We start from the raw sequence: 25,450 nt of genomic DNA, 5'->3' as shown, positions 1-25,450 counted from the left end.
AAAAGAGAGAAAGAGATAGAAAGTCAGTCTTTTTTTAGGCTTTTGTCCAAAGCGACTTACTATAAGTCTTTTGACGTGCTCTTGTGTCCTGGTTTGGAGGCTTGTTGTCTGCTAATTATCACCTGAATGCAAAGAGAAAGTATATTTTTATACATGCACATACTTTCCTTTCAAAAGGCATCACTTATCATGAAGAACATTGTAATGGGAATTTTGGATGTTTGTACTTTATAATCAGAATATTTGTCAGGCCAGACGTCGATCCGCATCTCCTCATCTGACTGTTATGCTATGACGAAAACGAATGCCTGTTTGTAGATGATATGAACATGAGTGCCACATTGACATAAGATAATTTCAGGACTATGACGCCTGTGTTCTGTAAATCTTGACCTTGCCTGTACATCTTGTCTTTGTAAGATAGGACATGATCTGTCCTTTGTCCATGGTTCCTCCTCCTTAAAAGGGAGATTGTTGTTAGACTCAGGGTCGTTCCTGCTGATTCTGAACCTTTGCATCAGAAGGCAGGGGTGAACCTCCTCTGCAGATGAGAATACTTAGTGGAATAAACCTCGGAGAAAAAGCTGATCCTGGTTGTTGATCTTTATTGGGCAGATTCATTTTTCCACAACAACATGTATATAATTATGTACTTCTCACTCAAGCATATGTCCTTACCATAGACAATCTTGCTCTTGGCCTGATTGTCCTCTGCTTGAATGTATTTGTCACTTATTGTCCATTGCTTCTCAATGCGTACAAGAATTCTAATTGTTTCTAAAGCAACCTGTTCCTAATTAAAATGAATTGTCTTTTTTTCCAGAGACAAATGAATGCCTACAGTTTGACACATGTCCTCATTACTGCACCAACACTAAAGGATCTTTTAAGTGCACATGTGACCGAAATTATAAGGAGATCAACGGCAATTGCTTAGCAAAAGGTATGAACCTAATGTCTAATATCAGACATCCTTTGGTGTACTCTGCACGCATGCTAATTTGTTGATATGAATACAAGGTTAAACTGTTTTTGCATGGACTGTGCTTGAACTGCTGTCTAATACCCGAAATGGAATGTAGCCAATTTTCTTTTGTTTTCTTTTTTTACATATTAATAACTCACCGGGCAGGACCAGAAGACCGAGTGCTCTACATTGCCAATGATACTGAAATCCGAAGTTTTGTGTATCCATTTAACCAGAGCCATGGACACAAACTGCTCACTCACATTGAGGACAATGCTCGCATTATTGGGATGGACGTTCTGTTTCACCACCAAAGGTTTATCTGGGCCACCCAGTTTAACCCTGGTGGAATTTTTTACAAAGAAAATCTAGAAAGAAGTCAAACTAAAACAAATGTCAGAAACATTGTAAGTATGTTTAAAATGTGACTTTTTTTTCAAGTTATCATACCATATTTTTACGGTCTTTTGCATGTTATCTCACCTCTGATGTAAAAATGTATCAGTAAATAAGTAAGCATGCTTGTTTACAAAAATATACGTCAAAATAATATCAAATATGCCTATTTATTTCCTTTTTAGGCCATTAAACATTAAGTTAGAAAATGCTATGAGTTACTAAGAGGATAAAAATCACAAATTTACATGTTATGTTGTTTCATACAATAGAGGCTGAACTGTATATAGTATTATATTTAATGTTTCCTTGCTACATCTGTTTTGAGACACAACTCTAAACGAGTGCATGCAGACGTTGAACGGAGCACCTGACTATGTGGCTCTTATTGGTTGCAGTGTTCGGACTTCCGTCGACCCCGAGACATTTCTGCTGACTGGATCACAGGCAACATCTATTGGACCGATCACTCTCGGATGCACTGGTTCAGCTATTACACAGCCCACTGGACTAAATTACGATATTCCATAAACGTGGGGCAACTCAAGGGACCAAATTGCACCCGCTTGATTACTGACATAGCAGGAGAGCCATACGCCATCGCTGTCAACCCGGCCAGAGGGTACGTTATGTTCTCTTTACCATGGAGATCAGCACTCCAGTCAATGAGGTAACGTGTCTTGCCAAACATGCGTTGCTGTTGCCTCACAGTGAAAGCCGTTTTCTGCTACTGCATTGTGAAGCAGCTTGAAGAAGTGCACCCTTGGCCATCAAGATATCTAAGATATGATGATATCTGAATCAGAGGTTAACAAAAACATTAAGATACAGACCTTTTTCTTTGCACATTTAATCAGTGAATTAATTTCTAATGATTAAGGGAATCACTGTTACTTGCATAATGTGTTATCAGTTAACCATTTATTCCTAGTCATTGGAAATGTTAGGATTTTATGAATTACTCAGCTTGGAAGGAGCTTTATCAGTTACCTATTACATTGTTAATGTTACCCACACCAGCTACGTCAAAGGTTGCTCTCCAACAACAGCAAAACCACGTCACCCACACGTGTTCATGTTGCATCATCCTCACAATGAATCTTGAGGCTTTTCCCAATGTTCTCATCAGCCTCATCACCATCAAACACTTAATTAGTTGGCGAGTAAAGGATGCAAGAACACAACTTTGCACTCACATTAGGCGGTTTGATAGCGCATCATCATCATCATCATCATCATCATCATCACGGAGATCGGAAGCATTTAAAAGAATCTGCTTTACAAATGTGTTGCAATAGCTGTGACACAACTGGGCATCATCAGGCGACATGAATCTTATATGCAGCCGTTATTTGGCTATGGAGGTATATTTCTATGCATAATGTTTTAGAAGTGAAGATGGGAGGTACAGCATTTCTATTTGTCTGTTGCAGGATGATGTACTGGAGCGTAATAGGTGATCACTCACATATAGAAGAATCAGCTATGGATGGCTCCTTGCGCAGAGTGCTCTTGCAGAAAAATCTCAGGAGACCCACCGGTAGGTATTTCTTGTCCATAATTTACTTACTTTACTTTGAAATATATATATATATATATATATATATATATATATATATATATTATTTTTCTCATTACCTGGTGCCCTGTGGGGTTTCATGTAAACAAACAAAATGATGTACATTTTCAGTGTTCCTCATCACTTGTGTGTGTCTTTGAGGCTGAATACTCCCGTTGAATGCATTTCCTTTCTCATGACAAACATTTGCGAAGCAGATTTTTGGAACATTTTAAAACAGCCATCGTTAAAATTCCTGTTAACGTACACTAGCTCGGGTCTTCTTCTTCTCCGCCTTTGCTGGCTCGTTGCAACGTTTCTTGCTGGCGTCTCCACCAGCCATCAATAATGGTGTGAATAGTGTGAAACCATTGGCAGGGACGCGTGTTGTGTTATCAAAGGCCTGAGCGCACACATATGCCTCCTTGTGTAAGTTCATGACAGCCTCATTAAATGATGCTACATCCAACAGAGTAAGTTCACACTGTCAACTAAAGACAGAAAGATCTAACCTTCTTTGTAACCGTATAGCTCATTAAATGACATTAGAGGTTATGCTGGCAGACACCCATAGGAAGCAATGTCATCAAGTGACCTAGTATGGAGTATGCTCTGACTTGTATGCTATTGTGTAAATATAGTGAATATTCACATGTTAAGACATACCACACATACTTTATAGTATATATTATACAGCATTAAAGTCAAAGCTTTAAACTATATAATAAAAACTCAGCCACTCGCAATTTGTTGGTGCATCTTCGGGGAGACACTTAGGGCTGATCTAGTTTTGAAGAGCTGCTTTGGCCTCCTTTAATTCAAGGGACCCACGCTCTGTCTTGGTCACAGAAAGGGGAATTCATCATCCGTGGAAAAATGCAACCCTATTTAAACGCCCGAGCCAGGTGCTCAATTATCCAGTCGGACATTTGGGAGAAAGTAAAAGTGAGTCACTGATTTGAAACGTGAAAAAAATGCCAAGATGGGAGATCTAATATGTTATTTTGACACGAGCAAAAAACAAACATTGAATGCAAACAGCCAGAGGGAGAACCCCTGTCTCCACATCCTGTTCATCTGCTACATACATAACTATTCTGACCTGAAGGTTTCCTGCATGGAGGGAGTCCATGATGATCCCTGTGTAATTTGTCGGACAAATACATTTCTTTCCCTATCCTCCCACAGGGCTGGCCATTGATTATTTCAACCAGCGATTATACTGGGCAGATCCTGAGCTCTCGCAGATAGGGAGCATGAGATTGGATGGTTCCGACCCCCTGGTGGCGATCAGTGACACACACGGTAAAGACAACTGGGAAACAAAGCCCAAGTTCTTCTTTTAAACACGCAATATTCATGCTGCATTTTGCTTTCCTCAACTTTTTATCAAATAATTGCAACAATAGCAGTGCTCGTGCGTCTCAGAAGGGTAAGCTTCCAAACAGTGTGTGTTGAGAACAATCTGCCAGCACTGCACATTCTTGCTTTCTTGTATCCGCCACAGGATAAGAATTTTCATTATCCCGAGGCTGCAAGTGTTCTGAAAGGGTTATTTGATGTAATCCGCTTTCTCTGCTGGATTTACAGGAATCTCCCAACCATACCGAATCGATATATTTGAAGACTACATCTACGGAACTGGACTAAAACACGAGGTCTTCAAGATTCACAAGTATGGCAAGCAGTTGGTGGAATTTCTAAGTTTGGGGATGGAGAAGCCCACTAATGTTTTAATCTCCCATCGTTACAAACAGCAAGACGGTAAGCTGTTTTGACAATCAGTCACTTTTTTTAAGTATTTAGTAAGCAAATATTAATTCTTTATACTTTTTTATTATGTATTTTTTCTTTGTTTCAGATCTAGGTTGAGTTATATTCTTATTGTCGCCTCTTAGGCATGCTTGAAAACAGATTAATTTGTTCTTATAAAGACTGCCTATGAAATGTATATACACACTTGACCTGCAATCAGTATTCATCAGTGATCAATGAATAAAACAAACATATAGATAACGTTTAAACTTGAGACTAACGAACGGCAGCAGCGATCCATTAGGTATTACTGTCAAACCCTGTCATCCGACAAACTGAAGAGTATCAGCTAAAGAAAGCCAGTGTACATCATTTCAAAAAGAAGGTGAACAGCTGTTCACTTAACTGTGTAGAAAACCCCAATGAAAGGCACCTGTACAAAGAACATATGAAGAAGGTTTGTGTTATTCCATTATAGAGATTTCAGGGTTTTAGGGTCTTCCTTAAAAGTTTCCCTGCTGTTATCAATGTATTTTCATGAAAATCTAAAATTTGAAAAAAATCATTTAATTAGTTATAATAGTAGTAGTAATAAAAATGCACGTCTATTTAAATGACAACGATTGGTTAATAACACATAAAAAAAATCAACAATCCATCTGTCAAATTAAGTTTCCCTGCTGTTATCAATGTATTTTCATGAAAATCTAAAATTAGAAAAAAATCATTTAATTAGTTATAATAGTAGTAGTAATAAAAATGCACGTCTATTTAAATGACAACGATTGGTTAATAACACATAAAAAAAATCAACAATCCATCTGTCAAATTAAGTTTCCCTGCTGTTATCAATGTATTTTCATGAAAATCTAAAATTAGAAAAAAATCATTTAATTAGTTATAATAGTAGTAGTAATAAAAATGCACGTCTATTGAAATGACAACGATTGGTTAATAACACATAAAAAAAATCAACAATCCATCTGTCAAATTAAGGCTTTGACGCGTGTAACTGTTTCAGGTGTGCAACATGAAAAAACACCCACGAGCTTCCTGATGCAGTCAGTCGATACAACCGCATCCTCTCCCTTTCTGCGTGTAGTAGACCCACTTGAGTTATTTGTTACATATCTGGTGTTAATGCTTATAGAACATCAGACAGCTCAGTCTTGTTCAGTTTTTCACTTAAAGGGCAGCTGTTCGGTTCCCCAGAGACTCATTAGGCCAGCCATGCAGTGTGGAGAGGAAGTCTGTGGGCAGACGATGTTCACAGCCTGCAAAAAGCTATAACATGGAGGCCTGATATCACCAGCAAAACCCTCGCAACTGTTTTATTCTGGGCTTTTATTCTTGAAATCTGACTTCTGATTATCTTTAGTGTGTCCTCCAACCTGCGTAAGCATTTACGACCACAAAAAGTGGGTCGACATAATGATAGCATTTAATCACACCATAACATTACCTGTGATTATGTCTAAATCGCACATGTAAATCCGTTTTATCAATGCCATTTTTTTATTATTTTTCTGTCTCAAGTGCTGACTCACTGACGCTGAAGCGTTGCTTAAATTCCAAGTATTCATTTTGAAGGAGCGATTATCATCTCTTTCATAGCTTACACATGCTGATTATAAGTATCCGGTCTAATACAAGCCACCTTTATGGAAGTGCCATTTTGTTTAATTCTGGGTACTTTTTCATGATGTGTCACATTATTTCCACTTATAGGCAGCATCTGGCAGAGCACTTCAATGTGCTGCTAATCAATTAGACAATGCGGAGGTCCTTACGCGTTCCACAGTCTTTGATTATTCAGTCTGGATAAAGAGGCCTGTGTGGAGCTTATCATATGCTTTAGCCTTGTGCCTCTCTGGGCTCCAAGTTAATAACTCTCTTCAAAATAGAAATCTAAACAGTTGTACTTTAATCTGAAAGAAAACAAACACATTTTCACAAACAAACCTCTCTTTTTCATCTCAGGCCAGACTGAGAGATTATCTTCTTGGCTCATTTTTGTATTTTTTTTACTTTCTCAACAGCATCAAATCCATGCCTGAGAATGTCGTGTGATTTCATGTGTCTGCTCAACCCGACGGGTGCCAGATGTACCTGTCCAGAGGGGAAGGTACTGGTCAACGGCACCTGTAACGATGCCATGATCTCAGGTAAGCCTACTCTTGCATCTCCATGCCATCGTTAAGCTAACGTGTTGTAGGGTTAAGCAGCTGCTGTATTGGTGGATGATGGGAACATATGTTATGATAATTGTAAACAGTTATTTTGATGATATTTGCGCTGAACAGCATTGGTAACGTTTCGAAACACACCAAAATAAAATGTGAGCAGACATCCATAGTTGTTCATAGCTGGGACCAAAACACACTCCACTACGTGACTACTGCCTCCTGCCTGCTCTTTTTGTTCATGCTGATGTATTAGAAAGTTCTAGTTCCCATCTCCGTGGTTGCTGTTGCCTCACATTAGCAGCATAGCATTGGCTGATGTGATTGACCGCTACACACTGCAGCACAGTAAGCGTTATGGGATTTGCTGTTGTGAAGGTGAACTGTGCCGCCCCCCCTGCGAGAACGGAGGCCGCTGCTTAGCCAATGAGAAAGGAGATTGGAGGTGCTACTGCTGGCCTGACTTTTCGGGGGAGCGCTGTGAGGTCAACCACTGCACGGACTACTGCTTAAATGGAGGCACCTGCATGGGCTCGGCCCTGGGTAAGTCTGCTAATACTGTCAACAACATGTGCAGCCTGATTCCTCTCTGCCAGTGCATTATATTGACAGGTGTTACTGTCTTTGTGTCCAGACAGCGTTGAAGCATCTCACTGCTACCATACAGTTTGTGATATTATCCCCACTTAAATCCAAGCATCAAGTGTGTAGAAGTAGATGGTTCATGTGTTGCATCACTTAATATTCAGCTGATCAAACCAGCTGAGAAAACCTGTCACCACCACTGACAGACATTTTCAATCGAGAGTTGCCTCCTGCACACTGACCCACTGATGGCATCCAAAAATATTTATCTTACTTTAACCTTCCACATCTGTCGCACCTCAGCTGACATTCACCACATTACTTCTGCCAGTTTTTTTTTGTCATTGACGAACAAGCCTCAAATATCAACCTTCTTCCATGTCTCGGGCTTCTTTCACGCTTTTATAGTTTGTGAAACAATTTATACCCCAGTTTAGCAAATCTATATGCTGAGATATCAGTGGTGGAGTTAAATCGGTGTTTACAGTCCTATTAAAATGCTATCACTGATTCACAAGCTTGTACATCATCTCCACATCATCGCAATGATCTCCATTTTCCATTTGCAATCAGAAGAAGGAGGAATTGCCCTAATGCAAAACGTGTAGTTCTGGTTGCCATGTAAATTTAAACGTCAGTGCATTATTCAAGCAAATGAGAATATTAAAGATGTATTCATAGAATGGCATCCAGTAAATAACATGAGAAAGCAAGCAGTATGTTTGAGAGTCATAGCAGTTGCAGTTGGAGAGCATGGGGGCGTTTTGATTCAAATGGTTTTGATTAAACATTTTCCTTCAAATTATCCATATTTCACTCTGTACTGGCTTTTTTAAAAAGATGTGAGAGCATCTATTTATTTTTCCTTTGACCTTTGACAAACATGCCCACTATTTAAAAAAAAAAAAGTCTGTTTATCAAGATATACGATTTATGTAACGTGCTGTGGGATCGCTGCATGATTAAATAAAACAGGGCAGGGCTCCTTTTGGTGGCAATGAGAGAGAAAAATGAAAGTATGTGATACCTTATGCCCTGTGTTTCTTTTATGCCCCAGCAATTAGTTTTTTCTCATGGGATGTCTTTGATTCCTGAGCACATTTGTCTAGAGGAGAGACCAAAGATGCGTATACAGTCAGATGGGTTTCCGAAAGTCCCTGATTTGGTGCTAAACGAGACCGAACGCAACTTCACAATTAATTAGAGGCTGGACATTTTCCAGGTTTATCTATAAAAAACACAAGGTGTCAATGAATCCCTGCTCTCCTGTCACTTTAACTGGTTTACCTACACTCTAATGGAACTTTTGGCAACAAAACACATGCTTGAACCATAGGCACACAACTGTTCTCATTTTTCAACGCTTTTATGACCTTAATGGGTCGGGGGAAAATGGCTTTGTACTGTGTTCAGAAAATGAAAATAAAACATACTTAGTTGGTGTCACAACTTTAGTCTTTGCTGTCATTACTTACAAATCTGGGTGCATCCAGCAGTGGTGGTCCAGGGACCCGGGTGTATCTCTGGAGGACGAAGCTATCGGTGACTCATCTAATAACCCAAATCGTCAGCAAACACACTTTAGCTTGAAAATTAGATTCACGATGACACATGTTTTGGGATGTTTGTGTTACTTTGACAAAGAGGCTCAATGTTGATGCACCTTGTTCTCCAATTAGGTTTACTTCTTAATGATATGCAAACTCGAGTGCTGACATTTTACAGATGAAGACAAATAATATTAGCTGGTCTGACTGCAGCAAAAGAGATGTCGGCCCTCCGCTGGCAAACCACTACGCATGCTTACAATTTAGAGTGGATTAATATTTACCTCAAGATAATTAATGTGGAGTTTTCTGTATGGCACTAATGGAAAAACCATCTCTTCCTGGGCTGACATACTTAGTAGGTAGAGATATTTAAGCTTAACTCACCAAGTATTGTATGCTGGTTTATATTTGTTGTTTGCTCTGTTTTGTGGTCGTTTCACATTCATTAACGTTAACGCTGAGAATGAAATCTGAAGGCCTTTAGAAAATCCATCCACGAAAATAAATAAACTCAACATTTCTCCCTCTTAATACACCACACAGCGTGTACACACCACAGTATTAGTTAATTAATACGTCCCGTCAATCTCAAGAGCTCACACATCCTTGTGCCCTCAGCAATACACCTGCCAAGTGTGTAGGGACTCCTTCCCTTATGTATGTTTACACATTTATGATGGAGCTAAACCAAAAATGTAAATGTTACGGGATACTATTAGTCCATTTGATTAAAAAAGAAGGGGAAAAATGTATGTGTGTGTTTCCTTTACCTCTTAGGATCTGCTGCATCTGATGGTTTCTTTGATGGAAAAGTGTGTTTACGTACTATTTGTATGTATAACTCATATTCCAATTAAGTAAAAGTATGTCTCGCTGTGGAGATGTAAAATATTCCTATGCATGGGTGCATATCTGTTAATTTGGCTGCCTTGTTCCTACAGCTTACTTTCTGCCTTTTTTTTAGATTAAAAGCAGAACCTGTTTAGAAACCGTAGAAGGCCAGCAGCCATTGAGTTAACAGAAAAGTGACTGAAGGCAGAATGATTGTCTCTTTGACATTTCCAACCCAGATTATCCCAGCCACAGCGTTGTGGAGGGTGAAATTACCAGGTAGTGTAGTGTGAAAACCAGGTTTGATACTCCTGCCTGTCCATTATGAAAGCGTGAGGTAATTGTCGCGGGTGCACTGTTTTGGGGGGAATATGAAGAGCTGATTTTATTGAAACATTTCCACCTGCTGATAATGTGTAACTCCTAGTAAAAAAAATAAATCATGTTCATTCCACTTCAACAGTGCAGTGGGGCAAACCATAAATCATATATGGAAGTAGACTTTCCTATGGTGCTCATTACTGTGGTCACCAAACCTGCAAAAACAAGCGAAGCGCACCTAATTGCATCCGTGGCACAAACTTGCGGTTTGCACTCATACTCATATCTCAGGGTCGTGTTCACAACTGAGGCTAAATACAAGAGAGAGGAAGATTTTGTTACAACTAGATTGTAATGGTGAATATAGAGCTGAGCCTGAAGTTGCCTGAGCCTGTAGGTTTGAGCTCTGTGACAAAAAAAAAAGCTGCTAATCAATGTTCTTATATTTACAGTGTGTCAAAAGGATAGGTGTAATGTGTGTAAATGGTGTGGTTTCATAGCGATGGAGATCCAAATTTTCTGACTGTTTAGGCTCACTCTCACCACTCACATCCATCTCATTTCCAGCCATTTTCTGTTATACATCTCTCTCATGTAACACCGAAAAGGTGTTGGGAAATTAAAAACATATGCAATACAACACTCAGATAAACCTTATGTTGAAGCCACTTGAGGTCTTTTGGACATCTGATTAGGATGCTTCTTGAAAGCCTATGACCAGAAAACCTAGGTCAGACCCATGGATAAGAGTGTAAGCTTGTAGAGGTCAAAGTAACAAAGGTCACAGGTTTGCAGTTTCATTGAGGAAAACAATCAGACATTATGAACAACCGCTGAGTCATGTAGCAGTGTTACTCATACAGGAAGTGCATTTGTAAGGCATTATCTTTCAGCTAGGGTGTACTAACAGCAGCAGGAGATGGACGTGAGTTGGACACTAGATCAAACACGTCATCTAGTGTAATGATTTGTTGGAAGTATTTGATAGAACGCCGCTGGTCTATGGCACAGAGGAATAACAACACCCGGATTTGGAAACACAGACAACGCTTGCGATATGATTTGTGTTGTTTTTCTTATTTACATGCTCTCTAAATCTTCCCTTTTCTTGTCCAGGTAAGCCGACATGCCGCTGTCCCATCGGCTTCTCAGGCCCTTTCTGTGAGAGGCGGATTTGTGACAACTACTGTTTAAATGGGGGAACGTGCGACGTCACTCAGGGGAACCAGCCAGTGTGCCGCTGTATGGCAGAGTATACGGGGGACCGTTGTCTTTACCGTGAGTCCTGTACCCACTGTTCGGTGGCGGCAAACACAACAACAAACCGCTTATTGTCTCGCACTTAGTCTCCGTGTGATTGACTTAAGCCTTTCAAGTTTGTCTGCGAAAAAAAGTTGTCACAACAAAGCATTTATTTGAATTCAGTTATGCTGCATACAATCAACAGAACTAAGCATTTCAAACTCCACAAGCAGAGTGGGAAACAGAAAAGAAAAGCCGAACGTATTTTCTTTCCACAAACACCTCATTTGCCTCTATTTGCAGACAAACAAAATGAGAGCCATCAAACAACCTTTGAGTGATCCTTTGCTGTGATATGTATTTCCCATGCATTGCTTTGTTATAATGACTTAAAATAGGAAAACATTTCAACTGCACATTGTCGATATTTGCCCAATTTTGCTTGTCTGAAGGGTGATGTGTTTTCTTTTCATCTGTGCCGAAGACATCATTCGATGTGGATAATTAAGTCCCATTAAAGCCCTGTACAATACCATTCCAACCAGATTACACTACGTTCCCAGTTTCTCATTACACACTGTCCTCTCTCTCTTTCTGTCTCCGCGTCCGTGGAACAGACATCTGTCATCACTACTGTGTGAACTCCAAGGCCTGCACGCTCTCCAGCAGCGGCTACGTGGAGTGTGTCTGTCCCGCCAGGTTCGAGGGTAACAAGTGCGAGGTGGACAAGTGTCTTCGATGCCACGGCGCTCCCTGCCTCATTAACGAGGAGACGGGAGATGTGGTTTGCAAGTGAGTGCTTGGTATCTGCTCGCTTTTTCCAGTCCCTCATCTCGCTTTCTACAATGTCTTTAAGTCTTTATAGTCCTATGGTTCCTTTTACCTCAGGTCTCAGTTGCTGTATCTGCAGGCTGCAGGCTGAATTCATTCTTTTGATTAATTCTGAAAAAATGTATTGGGCCACACCCCTTACAGCCCTTTAGGTTTTAGTAATGTCAATCAATTCGAAAAGTGAATTCTCCCGCTGTGTATGAATTTTGCATGTGTTCAACGAAAACCACCGCTGACTAATTTTCTTCTTGTGAAAGAGTAGATTTTTTTTTTGCTTGTCACTAGCATCCATTATTTCTTCACCCTCCAGTTGCACAAATGGCAGAATAGCGCCGAGCTGTCAGCTGTGTGACGGATATTGCTACAATGGAGGCACCTGTCACCTGGACCCCGACACCAACCTACCTTTCTGTCAGTAAGTCACTGCTTAATGGGAGAAGGAACGTGGGGGAAGAGGGGGGGGGGGGGGGGGGGTGAATGTTCTCCGCTATTATTCACACTCACTGTTTCCATTCAAATGCGGACTCTGTGTCCCAGAAAGGCCAGCCTTAGAAGCAACACTGAAAATCACCAAGGGGTACCATTTCCCTGCTTGGAGAACAAGATAGATGTCTTCCTTCTGGAAAGAAATCTTTAAGTTGAGGGAAGGTTTGATGTCACTATGTGGAGGCCATGGCACAGCAGGGGGCTGAGTGCCAGTGCACCAGCCTCTGCTGTGTGACACCTCACTCTGGCTTAAGGTTTTCAGGCAGATAAAATGGTTTCAAAGCCCCTTCAAAGCTTGCTATTCTGAACATATCGCACTGTTCCTCCTTGCAGTTAAGAGCCGATGTCAGGCCTCTCTGACTCTCTTCAGAAGACGGTTTTAGAAGTTGTAGAAAAACGAAGCCGAGGTATGTGTCAGTGGTGGAACACGCCATGAAATCCAATGGCAAAACTTGTAAAGGACAAATGCTTGACTGGCAGACCCGAGGGAATTATTGTGAAAGACTACTCAAAGCGCTGCCCGTAGATTAATACCACCTCAACTATAATCACATGCTTCTATGTTCAAAATCTCTCCAAGGAGGAAATTGGATATCCATTTCAAAAGCCAAACTCTCTATTTTTTTTAACTGCCCATTGTCCGCTGTAGTTAAATTGAAATTTGCGGTCATCACTCACAAATTCCAGGTGATAGAATCAATTTCTATGCAAATGATCCCCGTTTCATTCGAAGAGATTAATCGATCTTGATAATATGGTTTATTATTTGGTGCACAGAACAGAGATTATGTGGGATGATGGATAAGTCTGTGTCAAGAAATCATAATGTTTGCCCTTAATACACTGACTAAATGCATATTTGATCAAGCCTTCCCAAAGCGAAAAACCTCGCAGGGCAGAACTACTGCTGTTGCAAAGATAATTCTTGCATTAAACACTGAAAGCGTTATAAACTAATAGTTTTTCGAAATGCATTTACTGAGATTCATTTAAATATCCTTCTTGAAAAGCATTTCAACTACACAGCTGCTCTTCTTTTTTCCTGCATTGCAGAAAATCGTCCTTACTTCAGCAATTGCCAGTTAGCAGTAAACCACAACAGTATTTCCATCTGAAGTCTAACTGAACTCTGATGCCGGAGCTGAGAAACCGGCTTTGAACTTTGTGTGCACAATATCACAACTTTCTTTCAGATGAAAAGATGCATTTGATGTGGCACATTGTTTATGTGTCAAGTTTCTGTCATTCTATTCCTGAATAACATTCTTTCCAGATCAACTATGACAGGACTTTTTAAGCATGTCTTTGCAGGATTTTCAAACAGGATGCGTTGGACCTCAGTGTGAACAGGTTCCACGTTCTTCCCGAATGAAATGACATAATAATATATAATTATGACTTCATTGTCAGAGTAAGAGATTAGTTTAGATAAAGTTACGACTCACTCTTGCTCATTTTATTTCCTGTTATCAAGTCCACAAACATTAGGGTCCAAAAAATCCTACTGCACTTTTTTTTTAACAATCAAATTTGACATATTGTTAAACTACAACATTCTGGAGAGCCGTAGTCATGAAGGCCAGGCTAACCTCCTCACCTATAATAGCTTCTGTTATTCAGGGCAATCTCTCATCCAACATGCAGTTAATTGGTATTTCTGGGAAAAAATGAACTGTGTTACTTGGGTTCATTTTATTTTTTCCAAGAAATAGAAATAGAAAAGCTGAAATATTGCAATTGCTTGTGATTGAAAAGGCTGTTGACTGACTGGCGAAATTACATTCGAAATTAGTTTGTGTTCTCTGTTTGTGGCAGGGCATTTTAATACAGCATCTCTTAAATATGATTGTTTTTTTTTTATTTTATTTTTTTTAAAGATCATATACATTTTTATATTTTGGAAATGTATTTTCTTTATATTGTTCTTCCTCTGTTAGCATTAAGGAAAATTATGTTTTGTGTTGTGTTGTTTTTTTTGCTAATCAATTGACCAACAATCTCTGTTATAATCGCGTACCTTATTTTGTAAGAAAATACACATCTCGCTGACTCTTCTCTTGCAGATGTTCCCCTCACTTTGTGCGACATGCAATTGATTTTGTGTTCATATTATTGATTTAGTTGATTCGCTTGACGCAGACACAACATTGACTTAGGCACGTGTACGACTGAAGCTTCTGAAAGGTTTTAGACTGTCGGTCTCCATTCATCATGCAGCAAACAGTTCAACAATATCCATTCTCTGGGCCCTTTTATCACTCCCAACACAATGTTTTGCAGCTGCACGTCAGGGTTCAAGAACCAACGTTGTGATGAGCTGGCCAACCCCTGCGATTACTTCTGTCAGAATGAGGGGATGTGCACATTAACAGCTCTTAACAAACCACGCTGCAAGTAGGTCCTTCTCACCTCTCCAGCTGTATTCAGAGCCCACTCACCCCCTTTGTCCACACCCCCACCCCCAACTCCATCTGACTCCATTTCAACCTCAGTCCACTATATGGGCCGCCTTGTAGCAACTTATCATGTAATAAGTGTAATAAGGTAATGACTTGTCAAAAAGTAATTAAAAATAGGTCAAAAGTAGTGAATTGAAAGACACTTTTATGACATTATTATTTCACTAGATGATGAACAGATTTGCAGCTTTTTGGACAGCTCTATATTTCAATAATTTCAGCTATTTGGATGTGACTGTGTGTCCTTTATTACTACTACATGACTTCCTGTTTTGATTTACCAGCAAAACTGACAGCTTTGTATTTGAACAGGAGAGACATTGTTTTCTCACGGCCTCATTTTGTTTTCTCGTGATAATATTGACTTCAAAGAAGATAACTATGATGATGATGATGATGATGGTGGTGATTTTTTTATAAGCACTGTTATTACATCATGTTTGTATTTATTTTTTTAGGTTATCCTAAAAAACAGAGTCAGGCTAATTGTTTACCTGTTTAAAGTCTTTGGGTTAAGCTAAGCTAATCAGCAAATAACTGTAGCTTCAAATGTACAGCAAAGACATGAGCAGGCTGTCAATGCTTTTTATCTAACTATCGACAAGAAAGTGAATAAGCACATTCCCCAAAATGTCAAACTATTGCTTTTATATCAATTACATTATTATTATTGGTAGAAGCAGCAGCAAGAAGGTCTTAGTAGATTGGGACATCATAGTAAAGTAGCATCCTTTAATAAGAGCAATTTATTTGATTCATTCTATTATATTTTGAGTAGGTATTAGCTGGTGTGGCACTTATTACATTATCAGTTGCTGCATGACTCCGATCCTTTGCTGCCCCTCACTGCCACCCATCTCATGCAGTCGTCACCCAGCACACAGGAACCGGGGGGTCTAAAACTGGACACTGTCTGTGTGATGTGGCCATCTGGCCGTGCATGTTAGTTATCGACCAGTCATCACTTACGCGTAATACTTACTAGGCTGAGCATCTCACCAGTAATTGCTGTTTCTCTTGTATGCCTTCGACACAGGTTAAGAGAATTTCTTAATTTCTAAAGTAATTAGTCTTTTCATGGTTTACACTTCCCAAAGGGGATCAAACTCCCCGTTGCTCCAATTTCCCATCAAAATTCATGCCGCTGTGACATTTCGTTCAGCGAGGGCGTGATTCATTTCCCGTATGTATGAGGCTTCATTCTTATTGTTGATAGCCTGATGTTCTGATTCCTAGAGTGCATGTAATTTAGAGTAATTTCATTCTGTCATCATCCAGTCGCACCCACCAGCTCACTCATGCTTTACGGACCCATCTGCGTCAGTTGTGTGAAATTAGATATCACCTTCTCTAACAAGGGTCATTCATCATGCCCATCGGATCCCATTGGCACAAATGAGATGACGACTTGTTGTCTCGCTGTCACCCGTTGATTTCATTTTTTTTCTACACTGAATATTCAACATGTATTCACAGACACACAACACGTATATACGTAGTGCTCTCTCTCTCTCTCTCTCTCTGTTTCTCTCTTTCCGGTTGGTGTTTTGTTGCTTGTTTGTATCAAAGCACTTCATAGCCAGACCAAATCATAAGGTGTTTTATCTGTAAGCCACGGTCACATCATAATGTAATTCATTTTTTAAAGGTGCATTCTCAGCAGTTTTTTTTTCTGCTAGGAAACATATTCTAATGGTAGTTTATCTTTACTCTCTTCTGACCTCCTTCAGATGTTCAGCCAATTGGGCAGGAACTCAGTGTGAGAGACCCGCCCCTAAAAGCAGCAGATCAGACAATACCAGGGGAGGTGAGTATTGGGAATGTCAAGTCTTATTAGAAAACATTACACCTCCTGTTTGAATAAATGGATGTATAATTTATTCAGTCAAATGATTACTTTTTTCAATTATATGACAGTTCTGTCTGTAAAGGTAACCTTGTACATGCCATTGTACCCGTATCTTCTTCGAAATGAGTATTATCTATATTACTATTATAGAATATATGCATTTACCTTAATATTACTCTATAGCCCATATGTATGTAGTCTATAGCCCATATGTACTGGACAGCTATTTTGTAAATGGAGTGAAGTGTGCAGTCAGCCAAACCCAAGGAAAAAAAGATTGCCTTCTTTGAAGCCACAGTCAGGCTTGGATACATGCAGCTATCTGAGCCCATCTCGGCTCCTTTCAGTCGTTGCTCATCTTTCCACACCATCTCTCCTCTGTCTGTCTCTTAGGGAGCATAGCTATCATCGTACCTCTGGTCCTGCTGGTAATCTTGATTGTGATGGTGGTAGCAGGTGTTTACATCTGCAGACGGAAGCAAAGGTGAGTCGATAAATAAAAGAATAATATATCAATAAGAAAGGGGCTTCTGAGCAGCGACAGATGATGATAGATCCAACGCCCCACTGCTTTGAAGATGAATGGCCATCTTTGCTTTCTAAATTAAAAAAAAAGAAAGTATTTTGTTCGTTTCAACGTGTTCAGCAGAACACCTGACCTCTGCACCATGTCTCTGATTATCATGCAGCTTTTAGATCCGCCCGGCAAAAGTTATGTACTCCAAGTGTGCCAAGTCCTTTGATGTGATTTGTTGTGTGAAGCCGGGCGAAGCTGTACAACACGTTGACCTGTATGCTGTGTATCCTGTTAATGATTCCCGGCTCCTCAGGGGGAAACGTGTCCAGAGGCAGCCTATGACAAACGGGGGGATAAACGTGGAGATTGGGAACCCGTCATACAACATGTATGAAGTGGACCATGACAACCACGCTGACGCAGGCAGCCTGCTGAGACCCAACTTCACGCTGGACCCTCACAAGGTTTGCTTCAGGAGCTCAACATTACACTTCTAACAATGCCAGCAGTGAGCTGAAGCTTTACATCTGCCTGAAAAGCTAATTGGATGTTTTTTTTTTTGTCTTGCGACATTACAGCATTGCTGCCGCTATGAAACAACAAGATCCTTATCATCATTTTAAAGTTGTTTTCACTAAACAAGTAACAAAACACATTATTTCATCTTGTTGTATCTGATCTTCTCTGACATCAAATACGGAAGTAATCACCATTAATCAGGTGAATCACGCAGAGGTGTGCAAAACAATACGAAACGCACAGCTTACAGCTATAATATATTTAAAAAAGCAAAATGTATATGTCTAGTTCTATGTTTGAGCAACTCTGTGATATGATTGATCAATCAAGGTATATGACTGTTGCACCAGCATATCTAGTCCCTTGTTTCTTGTGCTCCAACTCATTACATCTGCATCCACGAAGGCAAGTACAAGGGTGTATACAACACACTTTGAAAACGGTCCGTGTTCAGAAAAAAAAAAACATTCTAATTTTTGGGGTATAATGGCTCCAATTACAGTGAAGATGTGATATCTAGCATTGGGAGAAAACGAATAGAATTACATCAGGTTGTGTGAGGATTCTTTCTACGGCAGTGAGCAGGAATATACAGATGTCATGAACAAAGAGGCCTAGTGATTTATTCTGTCCATGGCCCTCAACCCCACACTAACACTCAGCATATCAAATGAATCATCACACCTTCACTGATGTTGTTATCTAGCTCACCTGCTAGAGCTTGGAGCCTAATGCTATTTCTCCTTGCCCTGCCAACTTTGACATCTGCTTTCCTCCGTCCAATCTGGCAGTATTTTTCTACAGATGCACGCCGGCTTGAATCTAAACTAGCTTCTGTATTCCACAGCACTCTCTGGGTTCCCTGACAAACCCCTGCTTCTTTAATTCAGTTATTTGGAGTAAAACAAAACAACAAACCCAGAACTGAACTGACTGAAAAAAAGTTGACGGCATTGTTACGAGGTTCATTAATGCACTGTAAACAGAGGTGGTGCCTGTTGTGTTGCAGGGCTGGTGTGTACAATCCAGTGACCCTCACACCTCGGGCATCAATTCTGTGCCCAAGGAGGTAATCCCCGGACAGGTGAATTTTCCAAACTTTACTTTGTGTTCGCCCTCCAGAAAACAAATTCCCCCTTATGTAGGCAAACAGTGTGCCCTGTGCAGTCACCCGGCAAACATTTTAAACAAGTTGATTATAACTTGTACCAAATGTGAATCGGGTCATCTATGTCTGTTTCCTACATCGTTTTGGGAGATCAACACTTACAATAAAAGCTGTAAAAGCTTCTAAAGATACTACTGTTCTGTGCTTCAGACAGTGGGCTTGCATGGATTTATGTTGAAATCGGCTTCTTCTTGCATGTTGCTGTCTGTTACTGTACTGTTGCTTGCTGAATGACAATCTACTAATAGTGCCTTTGAGTGTCACTTTCTTTATACTGCTTAAGATTTAACATCATTTCACTGTGGACTTTCCTTAAAGCGGCACTAATAATATCTTCTTATATTAACAGTCACCCAACTGGTGCTGTGTAATGTGAAACACGAGGTCACTTGTAGTGATGAACCCACATAGAATTACCTCTGCAGTTCCCCTCCCGTTTGGCACAGGAACTCTGCTCTTATCAACCTTGTCTGCATACGCAGCAGGCAGCTCTGTTAAACCGACTGGAAGCGTTCTGCCCGGTAAACGGCAGATGGACAAACTTAGCAAGCCAGCCACATGTTTCTTCCCATGAGTTGATAGGGACCAAAACAGAGCTAAAAGGAGAGTGAATATTGGACTTATTCATCAGGAGTACAAAAGACGACTTTCCCTTCTATCTGCTTTAATTTATCAAAATGTTTGCTCACAACAAGGTGGCCTGTCAGATGTCAGATGTTGTGTTCTCAACAACATCAGCAACAATGTATTAATGCAGCTTTAAGACTGCCTCTCTTCAACAGTTATTGATATAAATGTTTTGTTTTTTTTCCCATGTCCTTTCCTTCTTTACAGCCCATGAACTACTCCAACCCAGTGTATGCAAAGATCTATATTGACGGGCAAAACTGCCGGAAGCCAGTCATCAGTATTGACGAGAGGAGAGAGCTACTCCCAAAGAAACTAGAGGGGACAATTCATGAAACCGCCGCATAGCCTAAATTTACACTTTGTACTTCTTTTTTTACCACAGTGTACAATGTATAATATGAAGGAGGAAACAAGATTTTTTTCTATTTCCTACGAGGCTCTTAGGTTTTACTGGTTTAGCATCAGCATAATGTCCTTGTTGGTGTGCTGAAGAGATTTATTTTCCATTTACTGTTCTAATGTTTGTCAAAACATAAGTTATACAGCGCTATACTGTATACTGTGTGACACCGAAGTAAAGCTGCTGATTTGCAAAAACTTTATTAACACCATAAGCCACACTCGTGCACAGTTTGAACCTTAAAATGCAGTGCTAAAATTTGTACCCATACTTGTTTCTAGTTTAAGTGGAATAAGGACAGTGTGTCGTTTTGTGAAGGTAACGAAGGCAGGTTGGCTCAATTTTTCTGAACAAATGTAAGTACCGTAAATAAGAGTTAAGTGGGATGTTTCTAAAGCTTCATTTTTTTTATTTTTTACATGTCATATGTGTGGACAACAAAGCTTCACAACTGAGCAGCGAAGCTTGATATTTTTGAGGTTTTGTCTCTTTTCTTTTTCTCGTCTGTACCGAATCTACTGACTGGATTCTCAGTGAAGGCCATATTATCAACATGATCTGTTCTCACACAATATGTAATACCATAGGTCTTCTGTCTTTTGCTTTTCTGTGGATCTCCGTCTGCCTTGTTTCTGCAGTAATATATCACACAAACACACACACACACGTATCTTTTGGTGAAAGAGATTGAAGCCCACCTTGAATGTTCTCCAATCAGATTGCCAGATCCTGTACTGTACACTGAAAAGACAGATGACGAATACCATATTTTTCTAGGTCTCATATATCTACAGATGGATTAAAGATGTACACAAGGAGGAGATTTACCACAGCTACAAAATATAATACTAAGAGATATTATCAACACATCTGTTACTTCAGAAAAGGAAGATGATAAATATAAGAAATTTTATAATTTTGTATTTGATTTGTATGTCGTTTGGCTGCTTGTATTTTGAAGAAATGTATTAAATGTAAGTAATTTTTATATAAAATGCAAATCGATATTGAATAAAGTGGGCTTATTTCCATGTTGTGTTCTTTTCTTAGGCCTCAGCAGATCCCACCACAGCCTATTCAGTGCATGATCAAGATGACAGAGTTGGCATATTTGTGTGGCTCACATGGCCACTGACCTGACAAGTCTGTCAACAGTGTCAGGTCTTTTACTTGCTGTGTTGAGGAAGGTGGCTGATGGGAGATTATTGCCCCCCCCTGTACACAGGGAGACCAACAGCATTCATTACCTCTGCTACATCAGTGCCACCTGCTGAATGATAATTCAGTCTCCTTTCACTTTACTTACAATGGCCACCTCTCCGCACTACTTCACCTCCTCCCTCACCATGGCAACCAGAGGAGGCAGCAACCCACCTGTCCTTTCTCCATCTGTCTGTCACGGCCGGATCAGCCAGCCCACCACATTTTAAAGATGGTACAAATAGATTCCACTGTTTCCAGCTTCCATAGATGTCCTCCACAGTAAAAACGTTGTTTAGCTTGGCATCTGCCTGAAAACCTTTCCAAAATATTAAAGTTCATAAAAATGTTTTCAAACATTTGACCAACCAAAAACATATGTGATTGTAATCAGACATGTTTCTCTTGGATAGAGACAACTCGGTGTGCTGAGATGAAGAGGGATTGCTGCAACTGTAACTAATTCCTCGTTTGCACTACGTGACTTACCGGATTTTCCGCTCCCAGAGTTTATGGAGCTTGTGGATACTGGCTCTGCACGGGAGGGCTATGTGTGAACTGTACAATGACCCAAGCCAAGAGCTGCAGATATCTAGTATGCTAAATATGCGGACATGTCGGGGAGAATGTGAGGCTACAACCAATGAGAGCAGACACAAGATATAGTAAAGATGTGTGGAAACGAATGTGATGAACGCGTAGCTGACTATGGGTTGTTGTTTTGTTGTTCTAGCAGTTCGTGGTTTGTCAGAAGGGACAAAAGGGCAATGCGTTTACTCTGTTGTGTCCAGTTTTCTTACAGTTGTCAAGAAGGAGTTCAGGCTTCTAGAAGAGATTCATTCACAGAACATCCAATGATGGGTCACTGGTCATTGGTGCATTACAAAGGCTTGAATGGACACCAAACCCTTCTGGCTGAATCATCGGTATAAAAGAGGAGATACTCCATTGGAAAATAAACTCTTCTTTGAAAACATACCTGCTGTTTTTAACCAAAAATAGGTAATTGACATGTGAATCATAGATCTGAAGTGTTTTTGAGTTTCATACACTCCAGGCAATCTAAAACCATTTCAAAAAGGTGTCCTTTTTTACTAGAAGACATTTTGTCTTTTCCCGTTATTTCCTTCTTGGAGTACACCAGAATCCTTCATTTACATGTTACAATCATAGCATTTGGCAGGAGGAGATGCCCCCAGACCCACCTACAATGGTTTAGTTTGTCACTTCCTAATGGGTTTGCAGGTATATTAAAAATATAAAAGTGCAAGCCTGTAATAAAAATTGAAAAATATGCTTCACTATCAGCAAGTTGAAGCCAAACATCAGGGTTTTCATAAACTGTGGGCCAATTTTTGAAGACTTCATCAACTACATTGTTTGCAGCTGAGTCACACGTAATCTCTCTAACAACAACACTAATGGTTGTCATTAGCATTTAGAGCCATCTGCCGTACCAACGTCATGAAATGGAACATGACGTCTCCGAAACAAATTGAATTCATTAAAAGTGATTGTTATGACATAAACTTACAGTATCATTAAACTATCCAGGAGTTGTTTCTATGTTGAGCAATATTCCGAATCGTTTTGTTGGGGTACTAGCAGGAGCAGATTCAGTTATTAATAGATCACTGTTATTATCAATATAATTATTGATATTAATAATGGACAGCCATGTGGAGTGGCGGTGTTCTTTGTGGGAGGCCGTGTGATCCTGAATGGACAACAGGTTTCTATATTCGTGTATAATTAGTAACCGTTAAACCGTTAGGAAAGTTGGATTAGTGAGCGTGCAAACTGTCTGTTCTAGATCACTAATAACTGATTTAAGGTTACACACTTAACTCAACAATACATCAAATAGAAAATCACTTGGAAACATTAATTTCATCACATTCAGTTTCTGTCCTAAGCTATGCCCAGAGTGTTACCAGTCCTTGAAGAAGGGTTGGTGGTTCCTGTGAAGAAGGGTTGGTGATTCCTGTGAAGAAGGGTTGGTGGTTCCTGTGAAGAAAGGTTGGTGGTTCCTGTGAAGAAAGGTTGGTGGTTCCTGTGAAGAAGGGTTGGTGGTTCCTGTGAAGAAAGTTGGTGGTTCCTCTGAAGAAAGGTTGCTGTCTTCTGGTTCCTGTGAGGAAAGTTGCTGTCCTTGAAGTTGTGGATGGAGGAAGTTAGTGAGATGTGTCTCGACTAGGAATTCTTGTCTTTGTTGCAGAAGCTTGTTGGCTGTTTTGAGGGCGCTGCTTGGGGACTTGAGACCTGTGGTCCAAATCCCAGGAGAAACAGGGAGGTGGGGAGACCGCTTGTCCGGGCAGAATCCCAGGAGAAAGAGGGGAGACCTCTGGTCAGATCTAAGTAGCAGGAGGAAGAGGAAGATTCCAACTTGGTCTGCTTGGTAGAAAGTCAACTTCCACTGCAGTTGACCAATCAGAATGGAATCTGGAGTTCACAGGTACGTGTCACTTTCAGTTTCAGACACAGGCCTGCAGGCAGATGGGGGAGGGGGAAAGACCCCGTGGAGGTGCGTGGCTGTGTTTCCACACAGAGGACGCTCCAATCTCATGTTCAGAAACTTTCAATCTACATCCATGAATTGTTTCATAGACACAAACCCTGAGGTCCCAACAGTTTTTAAAGAAACATCATGACTGAGGATTTTGTGAGGAAAAAGGTTCCCCGGAAGCAGCAGCACCTTCCAACTTTACATCAAGGACTTAAAGTTGCCATTCAGTAATCCTGTTGAAAAACATAAAATAGTTTATGTGCCAGTACAAAGCTCTGACGTCCCAGATTTTTCCTTTTCAAAGAATTTGGCAGTTTCACTTCTATTCATTTACATCCAAAGTATTACTTTGATATTGAAATGGGTCAAATAAAAGTGCACTTAATCATGTTTTTACTTCTGTAAGCATGAAGTGACCTGCTGTAGAAGAGTTAATGGTTATAATAATTATGATAATCACCGGTCTTACTTTTTATTATTATAACCATGTGATTTGATTATAGCCCATAATGTGTACCTTTAATTTGGGCAAACTCCAAGCCATTGCCAGAGAACGTTTCCTACTTTCTCTGCTAGATTGCAGATAAAAGCAGAGATTAAATGAATTACTAAAAGCATTTTATTTTCTCTGCAGTGGTAGTTACTGAAATGAGCATGATATACTCGTCTGGCACAGAGCAGATAGACAGAGAGACACAGTTTCTCATCCTGTTTGCCTTTTTCGTGGTTGTAAACAAAACTTTCAGAGATAATTCTGTTGTTCCCGGTGAGAAGAGAGAGCTGTTATATGCACTGCAAGCAGCTGTTTCTTGCCTCCCCCAGCTGATTTCAGAAATCTATCTGACTAGTCATTGATTTTGAAATAGCATGTTGTTATCTATGAATGATCCTTTAATTCATTACCACATTTCACCAGCGCATTGACGGTTCGACTGCAAGATCGGCAGACAAATCAGGCTCGTTGAATAGTCGACTATTTGGGGGTCTCCTATCAGCATGTAGTCCATCCTCTCAGAGGGCCAAGATGCAGACCTTCCCCAAAGACTTTGTTGAAGGTACAGGGTAATTGTACATCTTTGATAGTATTATAGATATTTAAATCCAATCCAATACATGGGACGATTATAAGATAGTAGTGTTGTTTTGACCCACTCTTACAGTTTCAGCAGTTTTTTTTTTCTTCAGTTTTTCCCCCCTGCTATTAGAATGTAGTTGATTTTTTTCTTCTCATAACCAATGACTGTGAATCAGCATTACACGTTACACCTTCACTGTACTTTACAGTGCATCCGATTGCTAATGTTAATGTCCAGGTTGCCTCTCCACAAGCAGAGTAATCTTACTTGCTATGTAATATTCCCCCTCCATCTCCTTGATTGTCACATCCCTGTGACCGGCTCCCATCTGGGACCACTTTGCTTAATGTCAAGGCGCTTTTGATGTGTGTCACAATACACTTCTGCTCCAATGACCCCACCCTGGCAGCTGTGAATAGTTTCC

At 40.1% G+C, this 25,450-nt stretch overlaps 1 protein-coding gene across 2 annotated transcripts in view; it reads left to right on the top strand.

Moving 5' to 3' along the window:
• Positions 1-21,278, top strand: part of lrp1bb (low density lipoprotein receptor-related protein 1Bb) — a 233,809-nt gene extending 212,531 nt beyond the window's left edge. For both annotated transcript variants that reach the window (XM_084022198.1, XM_084022197.1), the window contains 17 exons: positions 824-943; positions 1,133-1,374; positions 1,762-1,985; positions 2,797-2,903; positions 4,110-4,226; positions 4,512-4,685; positions 6,716-6,841; positions 7,238-7,402; positions 11,263-11,424; positions 12,006-12,180; positions 12,530-12,634; positions 14,986-15,099; positions 16,895-16,971; positions 17,407-17,497; positions 17,844-17,994; positions 19,059-19,133; positions 20,052-21,278. In XM_084022198.1, the coding sequence (XP_083878324.1) occupies positions 824-943; positions 1,133-1,374; positions 1,762-1,985; positions 2,797-2,903; positions 4,110-4,226; positions 4,512-4,685; positions 6,716-6,841; positions 7,238-7,402; positions 11,263-11,424; positions 12,006-12,180; positions 12,530-12,634; positions 14,986-15,099; positions 16,895-16,971; positions 17,407-17,497; positions 17,844-17,994; positions 19,059-19,133; positions 20,052-20,192 (2,366 nt within the window). In that variant the 3' untranslated portion in view covers positions 20,193-21,278. The remainder of the gene's footprint in view (positions 1-823; positions 944-1,132; positions 1,375-1,761; positions 1,986-2,796; positions 2,904-4,109; positions 4,227-4,511; positions 4,686-6,715; positions 6,842-7,237; positions 7,403-11,262; positions 11,425-12,005; positions 12,181-12,529; positions 12,635-14,985; positions 15,100-16,894; positions 16,972-17,406; positions 17,498-17,843; positions 17,995-19,058; positions 19,134-20,051) is intronic.
• Positions 21,279-25,450: the final 4,172 nt, after the last annotated feature.

This window comes from Eutrigla gurnardus (assembly GCF_963514095.1).
Source record: "Eutrigla gurnardus genome assembly, chromosome: 12".
Lineage (NCBI taxonomy): Eukaryota > Metazoa > Chordata > Actinopteri > Perciformes > Triglidae > Eutrigla > Eutrigla gurnardus.
The sequence above is the reverse complement of the archived record's forward strand: the minus strand, read 5'-3'. Positions and strand labels throughout refer to the sequence as shown.